The sequence below is a fragment of the Saccopteryx bilineata genome, chromosome 9 (genome assembly GCF_036850765.1).
Source record: "Saccopteryx bilineata isolate mSacBil1 chromosome 9, mSacBil1_pri_phased_curated, whole genome shotgun sequence".
In the NCBI taxonomy this organism is placed as follows: Eukaryota; Metazoa; Chordata; class Mammalia; order Chiroptera; family Emballonuridae; genus Saccopteryx; species Saccopteryx bilineata.
The window spans coordinates 93753326-93775819 of record NC_089498.1 but is presented as its reverse complement, the minus strand read 5'-3'; the positions used below and the strand labels follow the sequence as shown (position 1 = coordinate 93775819).

Genomic DNA, 22494 nt, shown 5'->3' with positions numbered 1-22494 from the left:
AAGAGCAGTTTATAGGGCCTTTGGGACAACATGAAGCACAACAACATCTACGTCATAGGGGTAACAAAAGGAGAAGAGAGAGAACAAGAGATGGAAAAAGTATTCAAAGAAATAATGACAAAAAATTTCCTTAATCAGGTGAAAGAAAAAGACACTCAGGTACAGGAAGAACAGAGAATCCCAAATAAGATGAACCCAAAGAGGCCCACACCAAGACATAGCATAATTAAAATACCCAAGGATGCCCTGGCTAGTTGGCTCAGTGGTAGAGCATCAGCCTGGCGTGTGGAAGTCCCGGGTTTGATTTCCGGCCAGGGCACACAGGAGAGGCACCCATCTGCTTCTCCACCCCTCCCCCTCTCCTTCCTCTCTGTCTCTCTCTTCCCCTCCCACAGCCAAGGCTCCAATGGAGCAAAGATGGCCCGGGCGCTAGGGATGGCTCCATGGCCTTTGCCTCAGGCGCTAGAGTGGCTCTGGTCGCAACAGAGCGACGCCCCAGATGGGCAGAGCATCGCCCCCTGGTGGGCGTGCTGGGTGGATCCCAGTCGGGCACATGACGGAGTCTGTCTGACTGCCTCCCCGTTTCCAGCTTCAGAAAAATACAAAAAAAAAAAAAAAATACCCAAGGTTAAAGCCAAAGAGACAATCTCAAAAAGCAACAAGAGAAAAGCAGTTACAGTGGTACCTTGAAATACAAATAGACCAACATACGAATTTTTTAAGATACGAGCTGCGACTCGGTCCGTATTTTTGTTCAAGATCCGAGTGAAATTCCAACATATGAGTTGTGATTTGGGAAGCTGCCACTAGTTGGCGCGTTGGCGCACGGGTCCAGTATCAGCAGCACAACACCAGCATCTCGTTCCTTCTCACATGTTACCCGCAGAATCAAGTCAAATCTCATGCGCTGTACTCGTTCTTGCATCATCTTTGCATTTTTTACTAAATTTTATTGTGTGCCATCATGGATGGGGCCAAAGAAAGTGAGTGTAAAGGACAGTGGTGAGAAGAAGAGAATGATGTCGACAGAAGCAAGAAATAATAGAAAAACTTGAGTGTGGTGTATGAGTGATTGAACTGGCAAAGCTGTACGACTGCAATACATCTACATTTTGAACCATCCTTAAGCAAAAGTATGCCATCAAAAGTGCAAATCCAGCCAAAGGAACTATAATTCTGTCCCAATTAAGGACAAATATCCATGAAGAAATGGAGAAGCTTCTGCTGGTGTGGGTGAAAGAGAAAGAGCTGGCAGGAGATACAGTGACAGAGACTGTAATATGTGAAAAGGCATGTATTATTGATGGCGACTTGAAGAAGAAAGAACCATCAACCTCAAAAGAGGCAGCAGAAGATACATTTAAGGCAAGTCACGGCTGGTTTGAAAATTTCAAGAAGAGATCTGGCATCCATTCGGTGGTGAGGCATGGTGAAGCTGCGAGTGCTGACGTTAAGGCAGCTGAGAAGTACATCGCATGTTTTGCTGCGCTTATCGCAAAGGAGGCTACATTTCCCAACAAGTGTTTAACTGTGACAAAACAGGATTGTTTTGGGAAAAAATGCCCCTGAAGACTTTCATCACCGAAGAGAAGAAGCTGCAAGGCCATAAACCCATGAAGGACTGTCTTACCCTTGCATTGTGTGCAAATGCTAGCGGTGACTGTAAAGTAAAGCCACTGCTAGTGTATCATTCTGAAAATCCTCAAGTCTTTAAGACTCACAAGATTCTTAAGGAAAAACTGCAGGTTATGTGGCACGCCAATGCTAGGGCATGGGTTATGTGGCAGTTTTTTATTGAATGGGTAAATCTCGTCTTTGGTCCTGCATTGAAGAAATATCTTCAAAAAAATAAACTCCTGATGAAAGCATTACTAATCCTTGATAATGCTCCAGCCCACCCACCTGATCTTGAAGATGACATTCTCGATGAGTTCAAATTCATGAAAGTCCTCTACCTCCCACCCAACACAACTTTAATCTTGCAACCTATGGACCAGCAGGTCATTTCCAACTTTAAAAAGCTTTACACAAAGCACTTGTTCCACCGCTGCTTTGAGGTGACTGAGAATACAAATTTAAGCCTTCGAGAGTTTTCGAAAAATCACTACAACATCGTGATATGTTTACGCATTATTGACTTGGCATGGCAAGAGGTTACAAAAATAACCTTGAACTCAGCATTGAAAAAGTTATGGCCTGATGTTGTTGCAGACAAGAACTTCGAAGGATTCAAACCAGAGACTGAGACCGAGGTAGAAGCATTGGAGAAGATTGTGTCCCTAGGAAAGTCGATGGGTCTGGAGGTAGATGAGGGTGACGTAAACGAGCTCACCGAGGAACATGAGGAGGAACTCTCAACTGAGGAGTTGAAGGAGCTACAGATGATGCAACATACGGAGCTTCTGCAAGAGATTAGTAGTGAGGAGGAGGTAGAGTTGGAGGAAGTGATGTCACAAGTGAAATGAAAGACACGCTGGCAATGTGGGAGAAGCTTTCAAGTTTCATTGAAAAGAAACATCCAGAAAAAGTTTCCACTGGTTGTGCTTCAGCACTGTTTAATGACACCTGTTTGTCACATTTCTATAACATTTTAAAAGGCAGGCAAAAGCAAACCTCTTTGGATAGATTTTTATTCAAAAGTCCTGCAAGTGAAAGTGCCGAAAGTGCAGCCAAAAAGGCAAAAACGGGTAATGATTAAATGAAAAATACATAATGTTAAGCTTAGGTTAAGTTTAACGTTAAGAAAGAACTTTTTTTTTCCTTTTTTTTTGTATTTTTCCGAAGCTGGAAACGGGGAGACAGACAGATTCCCGCATGCGCCCGACCGGGATCCACCCGACATGCCCACCAGGGGGCAACACTCTGCCCATCCGGGGCATCGTTCTGTCGCGACCAGAGCCACTCTAGCGCCTGGGGCAGAGGCCAAGGAGCCATCCCCAGCGCCCAGGCCATCTTTTGCTCCAGTGGAGCCTTGGCTGCGGGAGAGGAAGAGTGAGACAGAGAGGAAGGAGAGGGGGAGGGGTGGAGAAGCAGATGGGCGCCTCTCCTGTGTGCCCTGGCCGGGAATCAAACCCGGGACTTCCGCACGCCAGGCCGATGCTCTACCACTGAGCCAACCGGCCAGGGCTAAGAAAGGACATTTTTTACAATTAAGTTTTTGTGGTTTCATTTTAAGTAAAGAAAGTACAGTTTTAGTTTTGTTTAAAGAAAATGCAGTTTTAGTTTACATTTAGTGTTAAGAAAGTGCAGTTTTAGTTTACGTGTCTGCAGTGCCTGTATCCCTCCAGATATATATATATTTGGTGGGACACTTGAATCTATGTAAACACAAATTAAAATCATTAAAAAAAAAAAGCTATGGTACATATACACAATGGAATACTATGGGGCCATGAAAAAGAAGGAAATCTTACCTTTTCTGACAACATGAATGGACCTGGAGACTATTATGTTAAGTGAAATAAGCCAGGCAGAGAAAGAAAAATATCATATGACCTCACTCATTTGAGGAACCCAATGAATAATATGAACTGAGGAATGGAATAGAGACAGAGGTGGGATCAAAGGGACCAGAGGGAAAGGGGATGATAGGATGGGATCAGAGAAGGGAAAGAGATTGGTGAAATTATATACACATAACACAGTGTTATAGAGAGTAGGACAGCAAATCCTGGAGGGAAGGGTGGAGGGCATTACAGAGAGAGGGGCAAGGGGGATGTTGAGGGGAACATGGGGGAGAGAAGGATGCAGTCGGGGGGACACTAGGATCTATGTAAACACAATACATTTAAAAAAAATAACTAGACCCCCTTCTTACAACATACACAAAAATAAACTCAAAATAAATTAAAGACTTAAATATTAGCACGATGGTATAAAAATCCTAGAAGAAAAAGTAGGCAGTAATATCTTGGATATTTCTTTTTTTTTTTTTTTTTTTTGTTTTAATTTTTCTGAAGCTGGAAACAGGGAGAGACAGTCAGACAGACTCCCGCATGCACCCAACCGGGATCCACCCGGCACGCCCACCAGGGGCGACACTCTGCCCACCAGGGGGCGATGCTCTGCCCATCCTGGGCGTCGCCATGTTGCGACCAGAGCCACTCTAGCGCCTGAGGCAGAGGCCATCTTTGCTCCAATGGAGCCTTGGCTGCGGGAGGGGAAGAGAGAGACAGAGAGGAAAGTGCGGCGGAGGGGTGGAGAAGCAAATGGGCGCTTCTCCTGTGTGCCCTGGCCGGGAATCGAACCCAGGTCCTCCGCACGCTAGGCCGATGCTCTACCGCTGAGCCAACCGGCCAGGGCTCTTGGATATTTCTTGTAGCAGGATTTTTTTTAGATATATCTCCTTGGGAAAGGGAAAGAAGAGAAAAGATGAACAAATGGATCTACATTAAACCTTTTGCTCACCAAAGGAAATCATCAACAAAATTAAAAGACAATCCACTGAAAAGGATAACATATTCACTAATACATCTGATAAGAGGTTAATTTTTAAATTTATAAAGCACTTATAAAACTAAATACACACACAAAAGAATCCAATTAAAAAATGGGCAAAGTACCTGAAAAGACAGTTTTTTAAAGAGGACATACAGATGATCAATATACATATGAAAAGGTGTTCAATGTCACTAATCATCAGAGTGATGCAAATTAAAATCATAATGACAAATCACCTCACACCTGTCAGAATGGCTTTCATCAATAAATCAACTACAAGTGTTGGAGAGGCTGTTGAGAAAAGGGAATCCTTGTGCACTGTTGGTGGGAATGCAGAATGGTACAGCCACTGTGGAAAGCAGTATAGACTTATCTTAAATAATTAAAAATGGAACTGCCATGTGACCTAGCAATCACACTTGGGGAAATATATCTTAAGAATGTCAAAACAGTAATTTCAAAGAATATAGGCACTAATTTGTCTATGTTCATTGCAGCATTATTTATAAGAGCCAAGATCTGGAAACAGCCCAAGTATCCATCAGTAGATGAGTGGATAAAAAAGCTGTGGTAAATATACACAATAAAATACTACATAGCCATAAAAAAGAAGAAAATCTTACCTTTTGTGACAGCATGAAGGGACCTGGAGAATATTATGCTAAGTGAAATAAGCCAGTCAGAGAAAGACAACTACCATATGATTTCACTCATGTGGAATCTAATAAACAAAATGAACTAATAAGCAAATTAGAGACAGACTCATAGATACAGAGAGCAGGCTGACAGCTGTGAGGAGGGAGCAGTGGGCAAGGGAGTTAGAGGGATAGAGCATAAAAGGACAAAACAACTTATGGACATAAACAACAGTGTGGTAATTTCCAGGAAAGTGGAGGGGGCGGAGGATATTTTGGGGTAAATGGTAATGTACAAGGACTTGACTTGTTGGGATGAACACACAATAAAGTATACAGAGCTGTGTTATAGATTTGGGAACCTGAAACTGTATAATTATGTCAAGTGTCACCCCAATAAACTTATTAAAAGAAGATCTGGTAGAAGGGGAATGAGGTGGGGGAAATGCAGGAATGGTAATAAGATAACTCATGAACAGTAACTGTTGAAGCTGCATAAGGGCTATTTACATGGGGTTCATTATCCTATGCTTTCTAATTCTGTGTATGTTTGACATTTTCTCTGCAAGAAAAGTTAAAGTTATTATATACTGTTGATGAATAAATTTAATCCTCTTATTCCAAAAATAAAGAAAAGAAAAAAAAAAGAAAGAGGAGTACCTTCCAATCTTTGAATTTTTGCTTTCACAGAAATAACAGCTTCCAGGGGTGAAACTCTCAGTTCAAAACATGTTCCAGTCAATGTTTCAATGAAGAGCTCCATGGTATCATAAAAAGGAAGTTTGTAGTAATATGGTTCCACACTGTCTTCATTAAAGAATGGAGGATCTTTTCTGTTATCCATTACTTTGACTTTGCTAAATCCTCCGGAATATGGAGTAGGCAATAATATTCCAGTTCTAGCCAAAGTGGCTTTGGACATTGGTAATGTATATCATTGTTCATGTTTTGAGCTTAGTACCTAAAAAACAAGAATAATTTTTAGTAAGCCTATCTGAAAGTCTCAATCCTCCATAAACATTTTCTGAACAACTCTGACCCATATCAATCTTCCAGACAGCCCCAGAATTCATATTAGTGTTTAATTTGTCTAGTCCTAAACTTCCCACATTTGTTTCTGAAATCATTCCCCTCCATTAGACTGTAACAGCATTAAAAACAGGTATATTTGAAATAATTTTCTGTATCTTCCTAGAGCTCATCACTGTTCCTTATATAGAGTACATGCTGAACAAATGTTTCCTTATTAATATTTAAACCAACAAGCTCAACAGATAGATATACATTTTCAAAGTATGAAGATTCTCTTCTAAAACATGTAAACTATGTTTTCTAATCCATAAATATGTTCTCTAACCCAGCATAACTTTATACTCATTATACATTTGAATTGCACTGAATAAGGGAAATAACAATCATATTAATAGTTTCCTTAAAAACAGGAATCACTAAATAATCAATGAGAATTTGGGTTTCCCGTGGTTATCTATCAGTATAGCATTGACATGCTTAATATTGGTAATAGACAGTAGACATAATCTCTACACACAAACATAAAAAGACTAATAAATACTAGAGGCAAACACAATCAACAAAAGTATTAAGGTAAATTACAAGTGTATAATTAAAAGAAAGGAATAAACAAATACATTAATTGCTACTAATCAGCAAAAACTTTGTAAATGGGAGGAGTCTTGAACTTAAACAAGAGGACATATGACATACATCTTCCTGGAGAAACAGGTAAATTTTTTTAATAGCTTTACCAACATGTAATTAACATATCATAAAATTCACCCATTTAAGTCTAAAACATATTGGTTTTTAGCCTTTTCACAAAATTGTTCAACAATCACCAGTTTTTCTTAGAACATTTTCATCACTTCAGAAAGTAACCCTGATTATACATTCTTTTCCAGTGTGCATGGCACATTCCCAAACATAGACCATATGTTGGGCCATAAAACGAACCTCAACAAATTCAAGAAAATTGAAATTATACCAAGCATATTTTCTGATCATAAGGCTCTGAAATTAGAATTCAAATGCAAAAAGGAGGTAAAGAAACCTACAAAATGTGGAAATGAAACAACATACTACTAAAAAATGAGTGGGTCAAAGAAGAAATATAAGCAGAGATCAAAAGACACTTACAAACAAACAAGAATGACAACACGACAGCAAAACTTCTGGGATGCAGCAAAATCAGTAATAAGAGGGAAATTTATATCATTACAGGCTTATATCAAGGAACAAGTGAGATCACAAGTAAACAATCTAACATCACATCTTAAAAAACTAGAAAAAAAAAAAGGCAACCCAAACTCATCAGAAGAAATAAATAATAAAAAGCACAAAACTTCATGAAATAGAGAACAAAAACTATAGAAAAAGTTTAATACAACAAAGAGTTGGTTCTTTGAAAAGATCAGTCAACTTGACAAACCCCTGGCTAGACTCACTAAGGAAAAAAGAGAAAGGATTCATATAAACAAAATCCAAAATGAAAGAGGAGAAATTACCACAGATACAAATATTTTAAGGGTTGTCTTTATCCATCTTGATGGTGTCGTTAGAAGCACAAAGGTTTTTAATTTTAATAAAGTCCAATTTGTCTATTCTTCTTTTGTTGCTTGTGCTTTTGATATCATATTTTAAAAGCTTTGCCTAATTCAAGGTAATAAAGTTTTACTTTACAATTAACTCTTGAACAACACTGATTTGAACAGCACATGTCCACTTATATGCAGCTTTTTGTTCAATAAACATATTGAAAATATTTTTGAAGATTTGTGACAATTTGAAAAAAACTCACATATAAACCATGTAGCCTAGAAATATGGGAAAATTTTAAGAAAAAGTTTGGTATGTCATGAATATGAAAAATATATGTAGATACTAGTTTATCATTAACTACCACAAAATATATACAAACCAATTATACAAAGTTAAAATTTATCAAAATTTAAGCACACAAACAAACCCTACACAACAGCATTCATTGACATAAATATGTAACATTAAGCCATAACTGCATAAAATCAACTGTAGTACAAACTGTGCTACTTTAATAATTTTATGGTTACTCCTATTGTTATCGAGTTTCCTTGAAAATAAGACAGTGACATATTAATTTTTGCTCCTCAAGATGCTTCTAGGTCTTATTTTCAGGGGATGTCTTATTTTTCCATGAACAAGAATTCACATTTATTGTTGAACAATAAATCAACATTTATTAACATACTGTAGTCATGTCATCACAAACATCAGCATAACCAGCCAAACTCTGAATTCCATCAAGAATTTCTTGTGACTCTATTTCCATGTGCAACAATCTACCCTGTTTCCCCGAAAATAAGACAGTGTCTTATATTTTGCTCCTAAAGACACACTAGGTCTTATTTTGGGGGGGGGGGAGGGGTTATATTTCTAAGCTTGAAAAAAATTGCACTAGGTTTTTGATGGATACATGAATCTACCAAAACTTCCAAACTGCCCTTTTGCTGTTCTGCTTGGCTATCTGACCCCACCCTTACTGGACTATCGCCCCTGAAACAGAAAAGTTCTAGGAAGCTGGTCAGCCACCCCGAGGAGAAGCTTTCCAAGAAGCCGATATCGTAGGACTGCAGAAGGGAGCATACCAGAACTGCTGACGCAACACACACTTGCTCAAAGCTCTCCCTTAACCCTATAAAAAATTTGCCTCAGAATTTGTTTAGGTGCACTTCTCCTGGAGGGGTGCCCCAGCAGGTCTTTCTCCTCTAATAAAGCCTGCACACCTGGTGTTCGAGTGCCGTCTCATTCTTACATTTTTATTTTGGGGGGATGTCTTATTTTGGAAGAAATAGTATTACTGCTGAGCTCAAGTGTTGCGAGACTCCACTTAAAACACCATGTGATACTAATCATCTTCATGTAATAAGCAGTCTGTCTCTCCAGTGAATTGTGTATCAGTAAAAAGTGATCTCTAAGGTCCTCACATATTTTTCATCATGTTAGTGCAATACCATAAACCTTGAATAGTACCATAAAACCCATACAAAGTGCCACCAGTGATGCTGAAGTGCTTCCAAGAAGTAAAGTCACATTACAGGAAAAAGCTGAATTGCTTTATATGTACTGAAGATTGAAGTCTGCAGCTGCCGTTTCCCACCATTTCAAGATAAATGAATCCAGCATAAGAAACATTGTAAAAAGGCTAAATACCAGCACGAGACCAATAGGCAACAAGAACCATAAGAAAAAGTTGAAAAGAACTTTGAAGAAAAAGTTCAAGGCCCTGGCCGGTTGGCTCAGTGGTAGAGCGTTGGCCTGGTGTGCGGGGGACCTGGGTTCAATTCCCGGCCAGGGCACATAGGAGAAGCGCCCATTTACTTCTCCACCCCCCACCTCCTTCCTCTCTGTCTCTCTCTTCCCCTCCCGCAGCCAAGGCTCCATTGGAGCAAAGATGGCCCGGGCGCTGGGGATGGCTCTTTGGCCTCTGCCCCAGGCGCTAGAGTGGCTCTGGTCGTGGCAGAGCAACGCCCTGGAGGGCCAAAGGGTCGTCGCCCCCTGGTGGGTGTGCCGGGTGGATCCTGGTCGGGCACATGCGGGAGTCTGTCTGACTGTATCTCCCCGTTTCCAGCTTCAGAAAAATACAAAAAAAAAAAAAAAAAAAAGAGTTCAAGAGGGTGTGAAACCATTAAGAGGTAAATGAATGGGGTCCACGCAGTCCGCCCAGAGGATTCAACCGGTGGAGGTAGGGCTGTGCCGGTGATCTCCCCGCAGATCTCCTCCCCTCCTGCCCCTTCTCCTCCCAACCCAACCCCCCTCCCCCCACCTCCCCGGCCATCCCCCTCCCCATAAGCACATTGAGGTGAGGGGGGGTACACGGGCGAGGGGGGTATGGGGGGGGAGGCAGTGGTGGCTCCAGCGGATGGGCCAGGGTCAGCGGGGAAGGTGGCCTGGGGATCCCCAGTCCTTTTCTCTCCTCCTTTCCCCTTTTGGGGTTGGGTGGGGGGATGGGACGGACCAAACACTGCCCCCCCCCCCCCCCCCCCCCGTGCTACAGCCCCCAGCTGCAGGGCTTGCAGAATCCCCAGCCAAGGAAGCAGACCTGTCGCTGTGCTCTCCGCCCTCCCGGCGCGCCACCCCCGCACAGGGCTCTCCCCCCCCAGCGGGGGTGCACTGGTGTCTCTTAGGGGGGCCGGCCCTCCCACGGCGCAACTGCCCCCCCCCCTCGCGCGGTGCTGGGCTGAGGCAGACTGTCCCCAGTGCGCCCTGGGCCGGTCGCACCATCGGCCGGGGGTCTTCCAGTAACATTATACTGAGCGAAATAAGTAAATCAGAAAAAACTAAGAACTATATGATTCCATACATAGGTGGGACATAAAAATGAGATTCAGGGACATGGACAACAGTGTGGGGGTTAAAGGGTGGAGGGGGAGGAGAGGGAGGGGGTTGGAGGAGGGGAGGGGCACAAAGAAAACCAGTTAGAAGGTGATGGAAGACAAATGGACTTTGGGTGATGGGAATGCAGCATAATCAAATGTCAAAATAACCTGGTGATGTTTTCTCTAAACATATGTACCCTGATTTATCCATGTCACCCCATTAAAACTAATCAAAAAATTTTTGTCTCACGGCTAATTCAGGCAGTTAGAAGAACAGTATAAAGATGCTAATTCTGCTTCTCAGGCCACATCCTGCAAAAGGGCCCCAAGAAAATTAGTGATTTGGCTCCTCTGATTTTGCCAATTGGATTTAAAAAAAAAAAAAAAGGTCAGGAATGCCCTGAAATGGAACAATACATGGGCATAAATTTAAAGGACTTTTAGATACTGGAGCTGATGTATCTGTTATTGCTAAGCTACATTGGCCTCCTTCCTGGCTCACTCATGCAGAAGCCACAGAATTACAAGATCTATATAGGGCAGAGTATATCCCCTCAACAAAATTCTAGTTTTGGGAAGATTAAGAAGGTCATTCTGGATTTTTTTAAGCCTTATGTGCTCCCTGGATGGCCAGTTAATTTGTGGGGTAGAAATGTTTTGAAAAATACGGGAGCGTTGCTTGTCAGTCCTAATGGTTTAGTCACTACTCAGATGCTTGATCAGGGATTTTGCCCACTAAGGGACTAGGGAAAGAACAGCAAGGAATTCTCACCCCCATAGAAGTGGCACCCAATACCAGAAGGTGTAGATTAGGATATCAAAATTTAGCATAGGGGCCTTGGTAGCTCCTGCTACCCCAATAATGCATTGAGCAGACCCAATTACTTGGAAATCAGATAATCCTGTAAACCAATGGCCCCTTTTTCAGGAGAAATTTAGGGCAGCTGCTCAATTGGTACAAGAGCAGCTACAGCTTGGGCACATTGAACCATCTAATAGCCCATGGAATACACTTCCATATTTTGATCTTGTCGCCTCCTGGATTATCAAGGGGCATAGGCAACCCTTACAGCTTATAGGTTTTGAGCCTCAAAATTATTGCTGTTCCTTTTTTCAAAGGATCAACAACAATGGCTCTGGGAAACTTCCACTAAATGGCAAATCGCTTTTGCAAATCAATGGACAACTTTATACTGAAACAGTCAACTTAAAATCAGCTCAAAGACTAGAATTATATGCCACTATCATGGCTTTTCAGCATTTGCCATATTCTTCCTTTAATCTATATACAGACAGCAAATATTTACTTATGGTTGTTTCCACTATAAAGACTGCTGTCTTAGGGACAACTGCTGATGAACTATTTCAGCAGTTCCTCCTTCTTCAAAGACTTGTATGACAACATAGAGCTCCATGTTTTATAGGACATACTCGAGCTCACTCCATGCTCCCTGGAGCTTTAGCACAAGGGAATGAATGCCCTTGTTGATCAAGCTACCCAAAAGAAAATTATTTGGAGCAACCATGACAGATCGAGCAATTCAGTCTCATACTATTCATCACCAGAACGCTGCAGCCCTGTGTAAACAGTTTTGACTTTCTTGGGAAGCAGCACGGCAGATTGGTAAATCCTGTCCAAGGGGTCCTATACTACAGTCTGTTCCTTCATTTGGAGTTAACCCTCAAAGACTCCTGCCAGGACAACTTTAGCAAATGGATGTTACTCATATACCTTCATTTGGCAAACAGTCCTATGTCCACATTACAGTGGATACCTATTCTAGATTTATAGTAACCTCTGTCAGAACAGAAGAGGCTGCTAAGCATGTTATAGCTCATTGTCTGTATGCATTTTTCTATTATTGGATTTCCCTAAACTGGTTAAACTGACAATGCTCCTGCATATGTAGCAAAAGCATTTACTGTATTTTGTCACACCTTTTGAATTATGGGTATTTCTTACAATCTTTAAAGTCAAGGTATTATTAAAGTGTACCCAGCAAGTATTTTAAGGTCAATTTAAAAAAATTTAAAAGGGGGGAGTCATATCCTGAAATTCCTACAGGTCTACCATATCATGCTTTTTACTTAAAAAATTTTATATTTCTTTTGAATGCTGATGAACAGGAGACGCCAAATCTTTTTCTCCTGCAAACTTCTACCTTCTTTTATTTAATCCAGCTAATAACACTGTTTTGTCTTTTTCCAAATAGCTCCAGATATACGGAAAAGGTTTATAAGGTGGATGGGGAGCCTCAAACCCCTCAGTGAGATCTTCTGAGCATGGTTTTTAAGATACCTAGAGGCAGAAAAACCCCAATAGACATCAGGTGAACTACCAGCTTTTAGGATACACCCTTAAAGGCTCCAACGCCCCAAAGGGGTCTCATAGGATTCCATCTGAGTCCTTCTTCAATAGTGAATAGGAAGGTCATTGAGCTAAAGCCTGCCAGGCTTACATGCCATTGCTGTGAGGAAAAAGGGACACTGGAAGGTAGGCTTCCCCCTCGCTCCTCTAAGGGAGGGTTCAGTCTCTTCCAGCCCTGCTCCAGCCACCTATGACCTAACCTTGCCCAGAATGCTAGGGTTTGCCACTGAAGCCTGAAGGTGCCCAGGGCCGTCGGCCCCATCTACGACACTGTGGACGAGCCTAGGGTATTTCTTCCAAGAAGCAGGTAAACTGATCTCACTTGCACAAGGGCCACTTAACTATGTCTTGCCTGAATAGTCAGGTTTTTTATTCTTCCCTCGAAGATCTCTGCTGTGGGTGTTGATAGTCCTATTTTCTGCTGCTTTGTTTAATATATAGTGTTTCCTTTATTCCTCCTACCTCAATGCCCCACTCATATTTCAGGCTGGGACCTATTCCTAATTTAGAGCTCTCTTTCCCCCTTTTGCCAACTTCTATTATGAATTTACCTTTGCCACCCAGTTTAGTGTATTCCAAGGTTCTCTTGACCATGCCACAGTTGCAGAGCTCCAGGGAAAAGCAACCTGCTCTCATCTCTCCAGGCAGAGGAGAACAGAAGCTCCATCTCCACACATGCTGCAGATGGCTTTTCCAGTCTACCTGAATCATTACCAGCTAGAAGCAGCGGTCATTGGGACTTGGACGTGAGCTGCAAAGTATAGAATTGTGACAACAATTCCAGTGCCATGCGGGCTTTTCCTGGATGTGGACTTTTCCTGGACTCCTGCTCCTTGTGACAGCTCCTAACAGACTGAACTGGGGTTGGGTTGCATTTGCAGGGATTTGGAATGGTGTTGGTGCCAACTTGGTGAACATGTTAAGGACACTACTCTTTTATGGATTCTTGCTGTATTGGCCAAGAGTTTGCTTAAAGGCATTAATCACTGTAAAAAAAAAATAGAAGACTGGATAAAGATGTGGCACATATACACTATGGTATACTACTCAGCCATAAGAAATGATGACATCAGATCATTTACAACAAAATGGTGGGATCTTGATAACATTATACGAAGTGAATTAAGTAAATCAGAAAAAACCAAGAACTACATGATTCCATACATTGGTGGGATATAAAAACGAGACTAAGAGACATGGACAAGAGTGTGGTGGTTATGGGGGGGGGGGGGGGGGGGAGAAGGGAGATGGGGAAGGGGAGGGGCACAAAGAAAACTAGATAGAAGGTGACGGAGGACAATCTGACTTTGAGTGATGAGTATGCAACATAATTGAATGACAAGATAACCTGGATATGTTTTCTTTGAATATATGTATCCTGATTTATTGATGTCACCCCATTAAAATTAATAAAAAAATTTTTAAAAAAGAAATATTGTAAAAAAGAGAGAGGGAGAGAAAAGAAAGGAAGGAAGGGGGAGGGAGGGAGATTCAAGAGCTAATAGACACCACACAAGAAGAATAAACAGAAAACAACTTGATGGAGATGAGTGCTTCTGGAACAGTACCAGATAATAAGGAAGAAGATGTAGAAAAAGCAGTGCCAAAAAGCCAGTTGATTTTAGGCAATTTGACAAAAGGGTTCAGATTATTCAAGACTACTTTTAGACTTCTTTTATGACACAGTCACTAAAAACAGTGGAAGGATTGAAAGTGTGTAGAAACACTTAGAGCAGGGGTCCCCAGACATTTTACACAGGGGGTCAGTTCACAGTCCCTCAGACTGTTGGAGGGCCGGATTATAAAAAAAAACTATGAATAAATCCCTATGCACACTGCACATATCTTATTTTAAAGTAAAAAAACAAAACGGGAACAAATACAATATTTAAAATAAAGAACAAGTAAATTTAAATCAACAAAATGACCAGTATTTCAATGGAAACTATGGGCCTGCTTTTGGCTAATGAGATGGTCAATGTCCGGTTCCATATTTCTCACTGCTAGCCATAACAAGTGATATTACACGCTTCTGGAGCCGTGATGCGTGTGTCCCGTGTCACCGGAAGTAGTACTGTATGTGAGCAACGCCGCGCTTTGCTGCACTGACCTCTCACTGACCACCAATGAAAGAGGTGCCCCTTCCGGAAGTGCGGCGGGGCCCAGATAAATGGCCCCAGGGGGCCGCAGTTTGGAAACCCCTGACTTAGAGAAATGAAAAAAGCAACAGTCATACAGAAATTACCATGTATTTTCATAAAGTTATATGAAGTGTGCATACTTCTCCCACTGCCCCTTCCATCTCCTCTACCTCTTCTGCCGCCCTTGAGAAAGCAAGACCAATCCCTCCTCATTCTCCTTCTTCTCAGACTGCTCAACATGAAGATAATGATGACCCACTTCTACTTAATGAATAGTAAATAATCATCACATCATTCAGTTAATAAGCTTATCAGGAATGTGTATGAATTTGTGTGAAAATCTAATAACTGTATGGCAATGAATATGTAAGACATTTTTATGTCACCATCACAATCACTAAATATTCATCATGTAGAACAGTGTGCAAGATTTATATGGAAGTGGATAGCCTATCCTTACATAGGCTTAGGTGAGTGGTATTTCATATATAATTACCATATTTTTCGCTCCATAAGACACACTTTCCTCTCCCCCAAAAAAGTGGAGGGGAAAATGCCCCTGCATCTTATGGAACAAAAAATATGGTATTTTATTAAATATTTTAACACATCATTTGGTTCAGAACTTTTTTTTTCTTTCCTCCTTTAAAATCCTAGGTGTGTTGCCTGACTGGTGGTGGCGCAGTGGATCAAGCATCGACCTGGAAGGCTGAGGTCGCTGGTTCAAAACCCTGGGCTTGCCTGGTCAAGGCACATATGGGAGTTGATGCTTCCTGCTCCTCCCCCTCTTCTCTCTCTCTCTCTCTCTCATCTTTAAAATGAATAAATAAATAAAAATAATTAAAAAAAAAATCCTAGGTGTGTGCACCTGACCAGAAAGTGGCGCAGTAGATAGAACATTGGACTGGGATACAGAGGACCCAGGTTTGAGACCCCAAGGTCGCCAGCTTGAGCACGGGCTCACATCTGGTTTGAGCAAAGCTCACCAGCTTGGACTCAAGGTCTCTGGCTCGAGAAAGGGGTTACTCGATCTGCTGAAGGCCCACGGTCAAGGCACATATGAGAAAGCAATGAACAACTAAGGTGTCACAACGAAAAACTGATGATGATGCTTCTCATCTCTCTCCATTCCTGTCTGTCTGTCCCTATCTATCCCTCTCTCTGACTCTGTCTCTGAAAAAAATAAAATAAAATAAAACCCTAGGTGCGTCTATGGTCAGGTGCGTCTTACGGAGCAAAAAATATGGTAGTTTTCTTACTGTGCTTTCCAAGAACTTCATTACCATGATGTTCCCCCCCCCCCTCACTCCCTCTTTCATTATTGTATAGGCTAGGCTATTGTGAAGCAATTGTATCAAGTACACCAGGCTGCCATAAGCAATCATATTGCTAATTCTTCATTATCAATGCATGAATCTTTATATCTGTAAATAAATACAAATTTTTCAAAATTTCCTTTTTTAGAGAGCGAGAAAGAGAAAGAGATGGAGGGAAGGGATGAGAAGCATCAATTCATAGTTGCTTCACTTTAGTTATTTATTAATTGCTTCTCATATATGCCTTGACCAGGGCACTCCAGTGAAGCTAGTAACCTTTTCTCAAGCCAGCAACCTTTGGGCTCAAGCCAGTGACCATGGGATCATGTCCATGATGCCATGCTCAATGTGGGAACTCCACACTCAAGCTGGTGAGCCTGTGCTCAAGCCAGTGACCTCGGGGTTTCAAATCTGAGACCTCAGCATCCCAGATTGATGCTTTATCCACTGCACAACCATTGGTCAGGCAAATAATCTTTTTTTTTTTTTGTAATAGAGAGAGAGTGAGGGACAACAGATAGGAACAAACAGGAAAGGAGAGAGATGAGAAGCATCAGTTCTTTGTTGTGGCACCTTAGTTGTTCATTGATTGCTTTCTCATGTGCCTTGACCTGGGGGGTTACAGCAGAGCGAGTGACCACTTTCTCAAGCCAGTGACCTTGGGCTCAAGTCAGCAACGATGAGGTCATGTCTATGATCCCATGCTTGAGCCAGCGTCCCTGTGCTCAAGCTGGTGAGCCTGTACTCAAGCCAGATGATCCCACAATTAAGCCAGTGATCTTGGGGTTTCAGCCTGGGTCCTCTGCATACCAGGTCAATGTTCTATCCACTGTGCCACCACCTGGTGAGGTGCACATTATCTTTCATTTCTGATGCCTAGTGTTAGTAGTACCTATAACATCTACAGTATTTGGTATCATATAAAACAATATTACTGACAGATGATTTATCTTAAAAAGAGATGACTTAAAATTTCAGCATTCATAAATATATTGCAGTAACTTAAATTTATTTTCCTTGTAATTTTTTTTTTTTTTGTACAGAGACAGAGAGAGAGTCATAGAGGGGAATAGATAGAAAAAGACAGACAGGAACAGGGAGAGATGAGAATGATCAATCATCAGTTTTTCGTTGAGACACCTTAGTTGTTCATTGATTGCTTTCTCATATGTGCCTTGACTGTGGGCCTTCAGCAGACTGAGTAACCCCTTGCTTCAGCCAGCGACCTTGGGTCCAAGCTGGTGAACTTTGCTCAAACCAGATAAGCCCACACTCAAGCTGGCGACCATGGGGTCTCAAACCCGGGTCCTCCGCATCCCAGTCCGATGCACTATCTACTGCGCCACCACCTGGTCAGGCGTGATTTTCTTAATAATATTTTCTTTTCTCTAGTTTACTGTATTGAAAGAATATAATATATAATATACATATATAATGTAAAACAGATGTTTATTGACTGTTTAGGTTATCAGTAAGGCTACAGTCAACAGGTAAGTCTTGGGGGAGTTAAAAGTTACATGTGAATTTTCAACTTTGTGGGGCAGGGGTCAGCATACCTAACTTGCACATTATTAAAGAACCAACTGTATTTATATACATTTTGCTAAGCGTTGTATAGCTTTAGCCCTTACATTTAGGTCTACAGTTCATTTTGAATTTATTTTCGTGAATGGCATGAAATAGGAGTTCAACTTTATTCTTTTGTAGGTAAATAACCAGTTGTCCCAGCAACATTTGTCGGAAAGACTATGGCATCCTGCTGAAAACTAACTGACCATAAATGTGAAAGTTTACTTTTTATCCCTCAATTTTATTCCATTAATCAGTATGTCTATACTTATGCCAGTATGACTATCTTTTTAGCTTTGTAATAAGTTATAAAATCGGAAAGTATGAATCCCCAAATTGGTTCTTTCAAGACTGTTGGCTATTCTGGGTGTCTTGAATTTCCCCAGGAATTTTAGAATCAGATCGTCTATTTTGCAAAAATACTGGTTGGAGGCCCTTGCCGGTTGGCTCAGTGGTAGAGCGTTGGCCTGGCATGCAGGAGTCCGGGGTTCAATTCCCAGCCAGGCACATAGGAGAAGCGCCCATCTGCTTCTCCACCCCTCCCCCTCTCCTTCCTCTCTGTCTCTCTCTTCCCCTCCCGCAGCCAAGGCTCCATTGGACCAAAAGATGTCCCGGGCGCTGGGGATGGCTCCTTGGCCTCTGCCCCAGGTGCTAGATTGGCTCTGGTCGCGACAGAGTGACACCCCGGATGGGCAGAGCATCGCCCCCTGGTGGGCGTGCCGGGTGGATCCCGGTCGGGCGCATGCGGGAGTCTGTCTGACTGCCACCCCATTTCCAGCTTCAGAAAAATACAAAAAAAAACAAAAACAAAAACAAACAAACAAAAAAATACTGGTTGGAATTTTGATAAAAATTACGGTGTGGCCCTGGTCGGTTGGCTCAGTGGTAGAGCGTCGGCCTGGCATGCAAGGGGTCCCGGGTTCGGTTCCTGGCCAGGGCACACAGGAGAAGCGCCCATCTGCTTCTCCACCCCTCCCCCTCCTTCCTCTGTCTCTCTCTGCCCCTCCCGCAGCAAGGCTCCATTGGAGCAAAGATGGCCCAGGCGCTGGGGATGGCTCCTTGGCCTCTGCCCCAGGCGCTAGAGTGGCTCTGGTTGCAACAGAGCGATGCCCTAAAGGGGCAGAGCATCACCCCCTGGTGGGAAGAGCGTTGCCCCCTGGTGGGTGTGCTGGGTGGATCCCGGTCAGGTGCATGCGGGAGTCTGTCTGACTCTCTCCCCGTTTCCAGCTTCGGAAAAATACAAAAAAAAAAATTATGGTGTGCCTTCAGATTGATTTGTAGACTATTACCATCTTGATAATATTAAGTCTCCTATTCTAATCCATGAACATGTGACATCTTTCAGTTCATTTATAACTTCCTTAAAGACTTTCAACAATCTTTTACGTTTATGTTTTTAGAGTACAAGTTTGAATTTAAAAATATGCATTCTTTTGGAACCAAGATGGCAGCAGAGTAGGCAGACGCAAAGACTCCCAGCTCACACTAAAAAAAACTGGATTACAAATTAATTTAGGAACAATCAGCATGAAAAACCAATTTTGGATTAAAAGAACAGGTCTCAAAAACTAAGGAGCAAAGAAGAAGCCACACGGAGCCTGGTAGGGAGCTCTGAGCCACAGTGGGTCTCCCCTGCTTCCAGAAACAAAGGAAGGGTGAGACTGAGAGACCAGAAGGGCTCTCATTACAACAAGAGCAGAGAATATCGCTCATAGCAACTTGCCTGGGGACCTGGGAACGAGATGAGCTGAGAGGGCTGGCTTGTCTTCCAAAAGGAAAGTGGGTAGGAGAGAGAGATGGTGATGGGCAGAGGAATGCATGGGATGATCTGAGAAGCAGACTCATCCAGTGCAGAGGAGGCCATAGCTGGGGAAGAGGTTGAACCCTCTACAAAGCACAAGCCTAAAGTGGTTCCACTTGACCCACCTCCAGAAAGCTCTCCAACTCCAATAAGAGCAACAAGACACAGCTGAAAACAGGAAATGGGGATGTAGATCTGACATACACGTCCCCCTACTGAAACAGAGAAAGCACCACGCCCAGGAGAGAAGCTAGCACAGATAGGGCCTTCAGAGTCTCAGGTTACACCCACCACATTCCTGGATACAGCCCCAAATAAGCCCCCTGCTGAGTTCAGTAAACAAGACTACCACTGAGTTAAGAAAACTGAGAGAAAAAAAAACAAATCAAGACTAAAAAGAGGCTCTACTAGGTAATGAAATTGCAGCTGGAAGAAACCTACAAGTCATAGAGAATAATGGGTAGGCAGAGAAGCATAAGTCATAATGCATCAATAAGATAAATCCTCTGATAAAAGTCTTGGATGAATCGGAAGTAATCCAATTACCAGATGCAGAGTATAAAATAATGATTTTTAGGATGCTTAAATATCTCAAAGCTACAATAGATGGACTTAATGAACACTTCAGTAAAGAAACTGAAAGCATCAAAAAGGACACGGAAATCATAAAGGACCAGAAAGAAATGACAAACACAACATCAGAAATGAAGACTACATTGGAAGGAATTAAAAGCAGGCTGGATGAAGCAGAGGATCAAATCAGCGACTAGAGGACAAGATAAGTGAAAGCATGGAAGCAGAGCAGCAAAAAGGAAAGAGACTGAAAAACTCTGAGGAAACTCTAAGAGAGCTCTGTGACAACCTAAAGAGAAACAACATTCGCATCATAGGGATTCCTGAAGAAGAAGAAGAGAAAGAACAAGGGTTAGAGATCTTGTTCAATGAAATCATAGCTGAAAACTTCCCTAAATTGATGCAGGAAAAAAATCACACAAGTTTAAGAAGCACAGAGAATTCCATTAAAGAGAAACCCAAAAAACTCTACACCAAGACACATCATAATTAAAATACCAAAGCTAAGAGATAAAGAGCAAATATTAAAAGCTGCTAGAGAAAAAAAGGCTGTCACCTACAAAAGAGCCCCCATAAGGATGACATCCGACATCTCAACAGAAACACTTGAGGCCAGAAGGGAATGGCAAGAAATATTCAAAGTAATGCAGAACAAGAGCCTACAATTAAGACTTCTTTATCCAGCAAGGCTATTGTTTAAAATTGAAGAAATAAAAAGCTTCCCAGACAAAAAACAAAACAAAAACAAAACAAAAAAACAACCTCAAGGAATTCATTATAACCAAACCAATACTGCAAGAAATGTTAAGAGGCCTGTTGTAAACAGAACAAAGGGGGAAAAGAATATAGTAAAAGAGAAATATAACTTTAAAGAATAAAATGGCAAAAAACAACTACATATCAATAATAATATTAAATGTAACTGGATTAAATGCTCCAATCAGAAGACATAGGGTAGCTGAATGGATAAGAAAACAGGACCTGTACATATGCTGTCTACAGGAGACGCACCTCAAAACAAAAGATACACATAGACTGAAAGTAAAAGGATGGAAAGAAATATTTCATGCAAATGGAAATGAAAAAAAAGCTGGGGTAGCAATACTTATATCTGACTAGAAATAGACTTAAAATAGACTTAAAAACAAAGACTGTAGTAAGAGATAAAGCAGGTCAGTACATAATGATAAAGGGAGCAATCCAACAGGAAGAGATAACCATTATAAATATATATGCATCTAATATAGGAGTACCTAAATATACAATATAAAGCAGATTTTGATAGACATAAAGGGAGAGATCAACAGCAATAGTAGGGGATTTCAATTGCCCACTAACATCAATGGATAGATCCTCAAGAAAGAAAATTAACAAAAAAACAACAGAATTAAGGGATACACTAGATAAAATGAATTTAATAGATACCTTCAGAACCTTGACCCTAAAGCAGCAGAATATACATTCTTTTCTCATGGTACATTCTCTAGGATAGAACACATATTAGGGCATAAAGCGAGTATCAACAAATTTAAGAAGATTGAAACCATATCAAGCATCTTCTCTGACCACAATGGCATGAAACTAGAAATCAACTACAACAGGAAAACTGAAAAACACTCAAACACTTGGAAACTAAACAGCATGTTATTAAACAATTACTGGGTCAACAATGAGAGCAAGGAGGAAATAAAAAATTTCCTTGAAACAAATGAAAATGAACATACTCAAAATTTATGGAACATAGCAAAAGCAGTCCTGAAGGGAAGTTCATAGCATTAAAGGCATACCTTAAGAAGCTAGTAAAAGCTCAAAAAAAACAACTTAATCTTGCAACAAAAAGAACTAGAAAAAGAACAGCAAATAAAGCCTAGAGGAAGTAGAAGAAAGGAAATAATAAAGATCAGAGCAGAAATAAATGGCACAGAGACTAAAAAAACAATACAGAGGATCAGTGAAACCAAAAGCTGGTTCTTTGGAAAAGAAAACAAAATCGATGAACCCTTAGTCAGTCTCACAAAAAAAAAAAAAAAAAAGAGAGAGAGAGAGAGAGAGAGAAAGGACTCAAATAAATAAAATTAAAAATGAGGGTGGAGAAGTAACAATGGACACAACAGAAATACAAAGGATTGTAAGAAATACTATGAAGAACTGTATGCCAAAAAATTAGACAACCTAGCTGAAATGGACAAATTCCTTAAAAAATGTAATCTTTCAAAAATCAATCTGGAAGAATCAGAAAACCTAAATAGACTGATTACTGCAAATGAGATTGAAACCGT

General features: G+C 41.3%; 1 protein-coding gene across 5 annotated transcripts in view; it reads right to left on the bottom strand.

Moving 5' to 3' along the window:
• ZFAND4 (zinc finger AN1-type containing 4) overlaps positions 1-22494 on the bottom strand; it is a 107354-nt gene that overhangs the window by 70378 nt on the left and 14482 nt on the right. For 4 of the 5 annotated variants that reach the window (XM_066243817.1, XM_066243818.1, XM_066243820.1 and 1 more), the window contains exon 2: positions 5736-6036. In XM_066243817.1, the coding sequence (XP_066099914.1) occupies positions 5736-5997 (262 nt within the window). In that variant the 5' untranslated portion in view covers positions 5998-6036. Of the gene's footprint in view, positions 1-5735; positions 6037-22494 lie in introns of those variants that run through there. The other variant, XM_066243822.1, reaches the window with a different exon arrangement.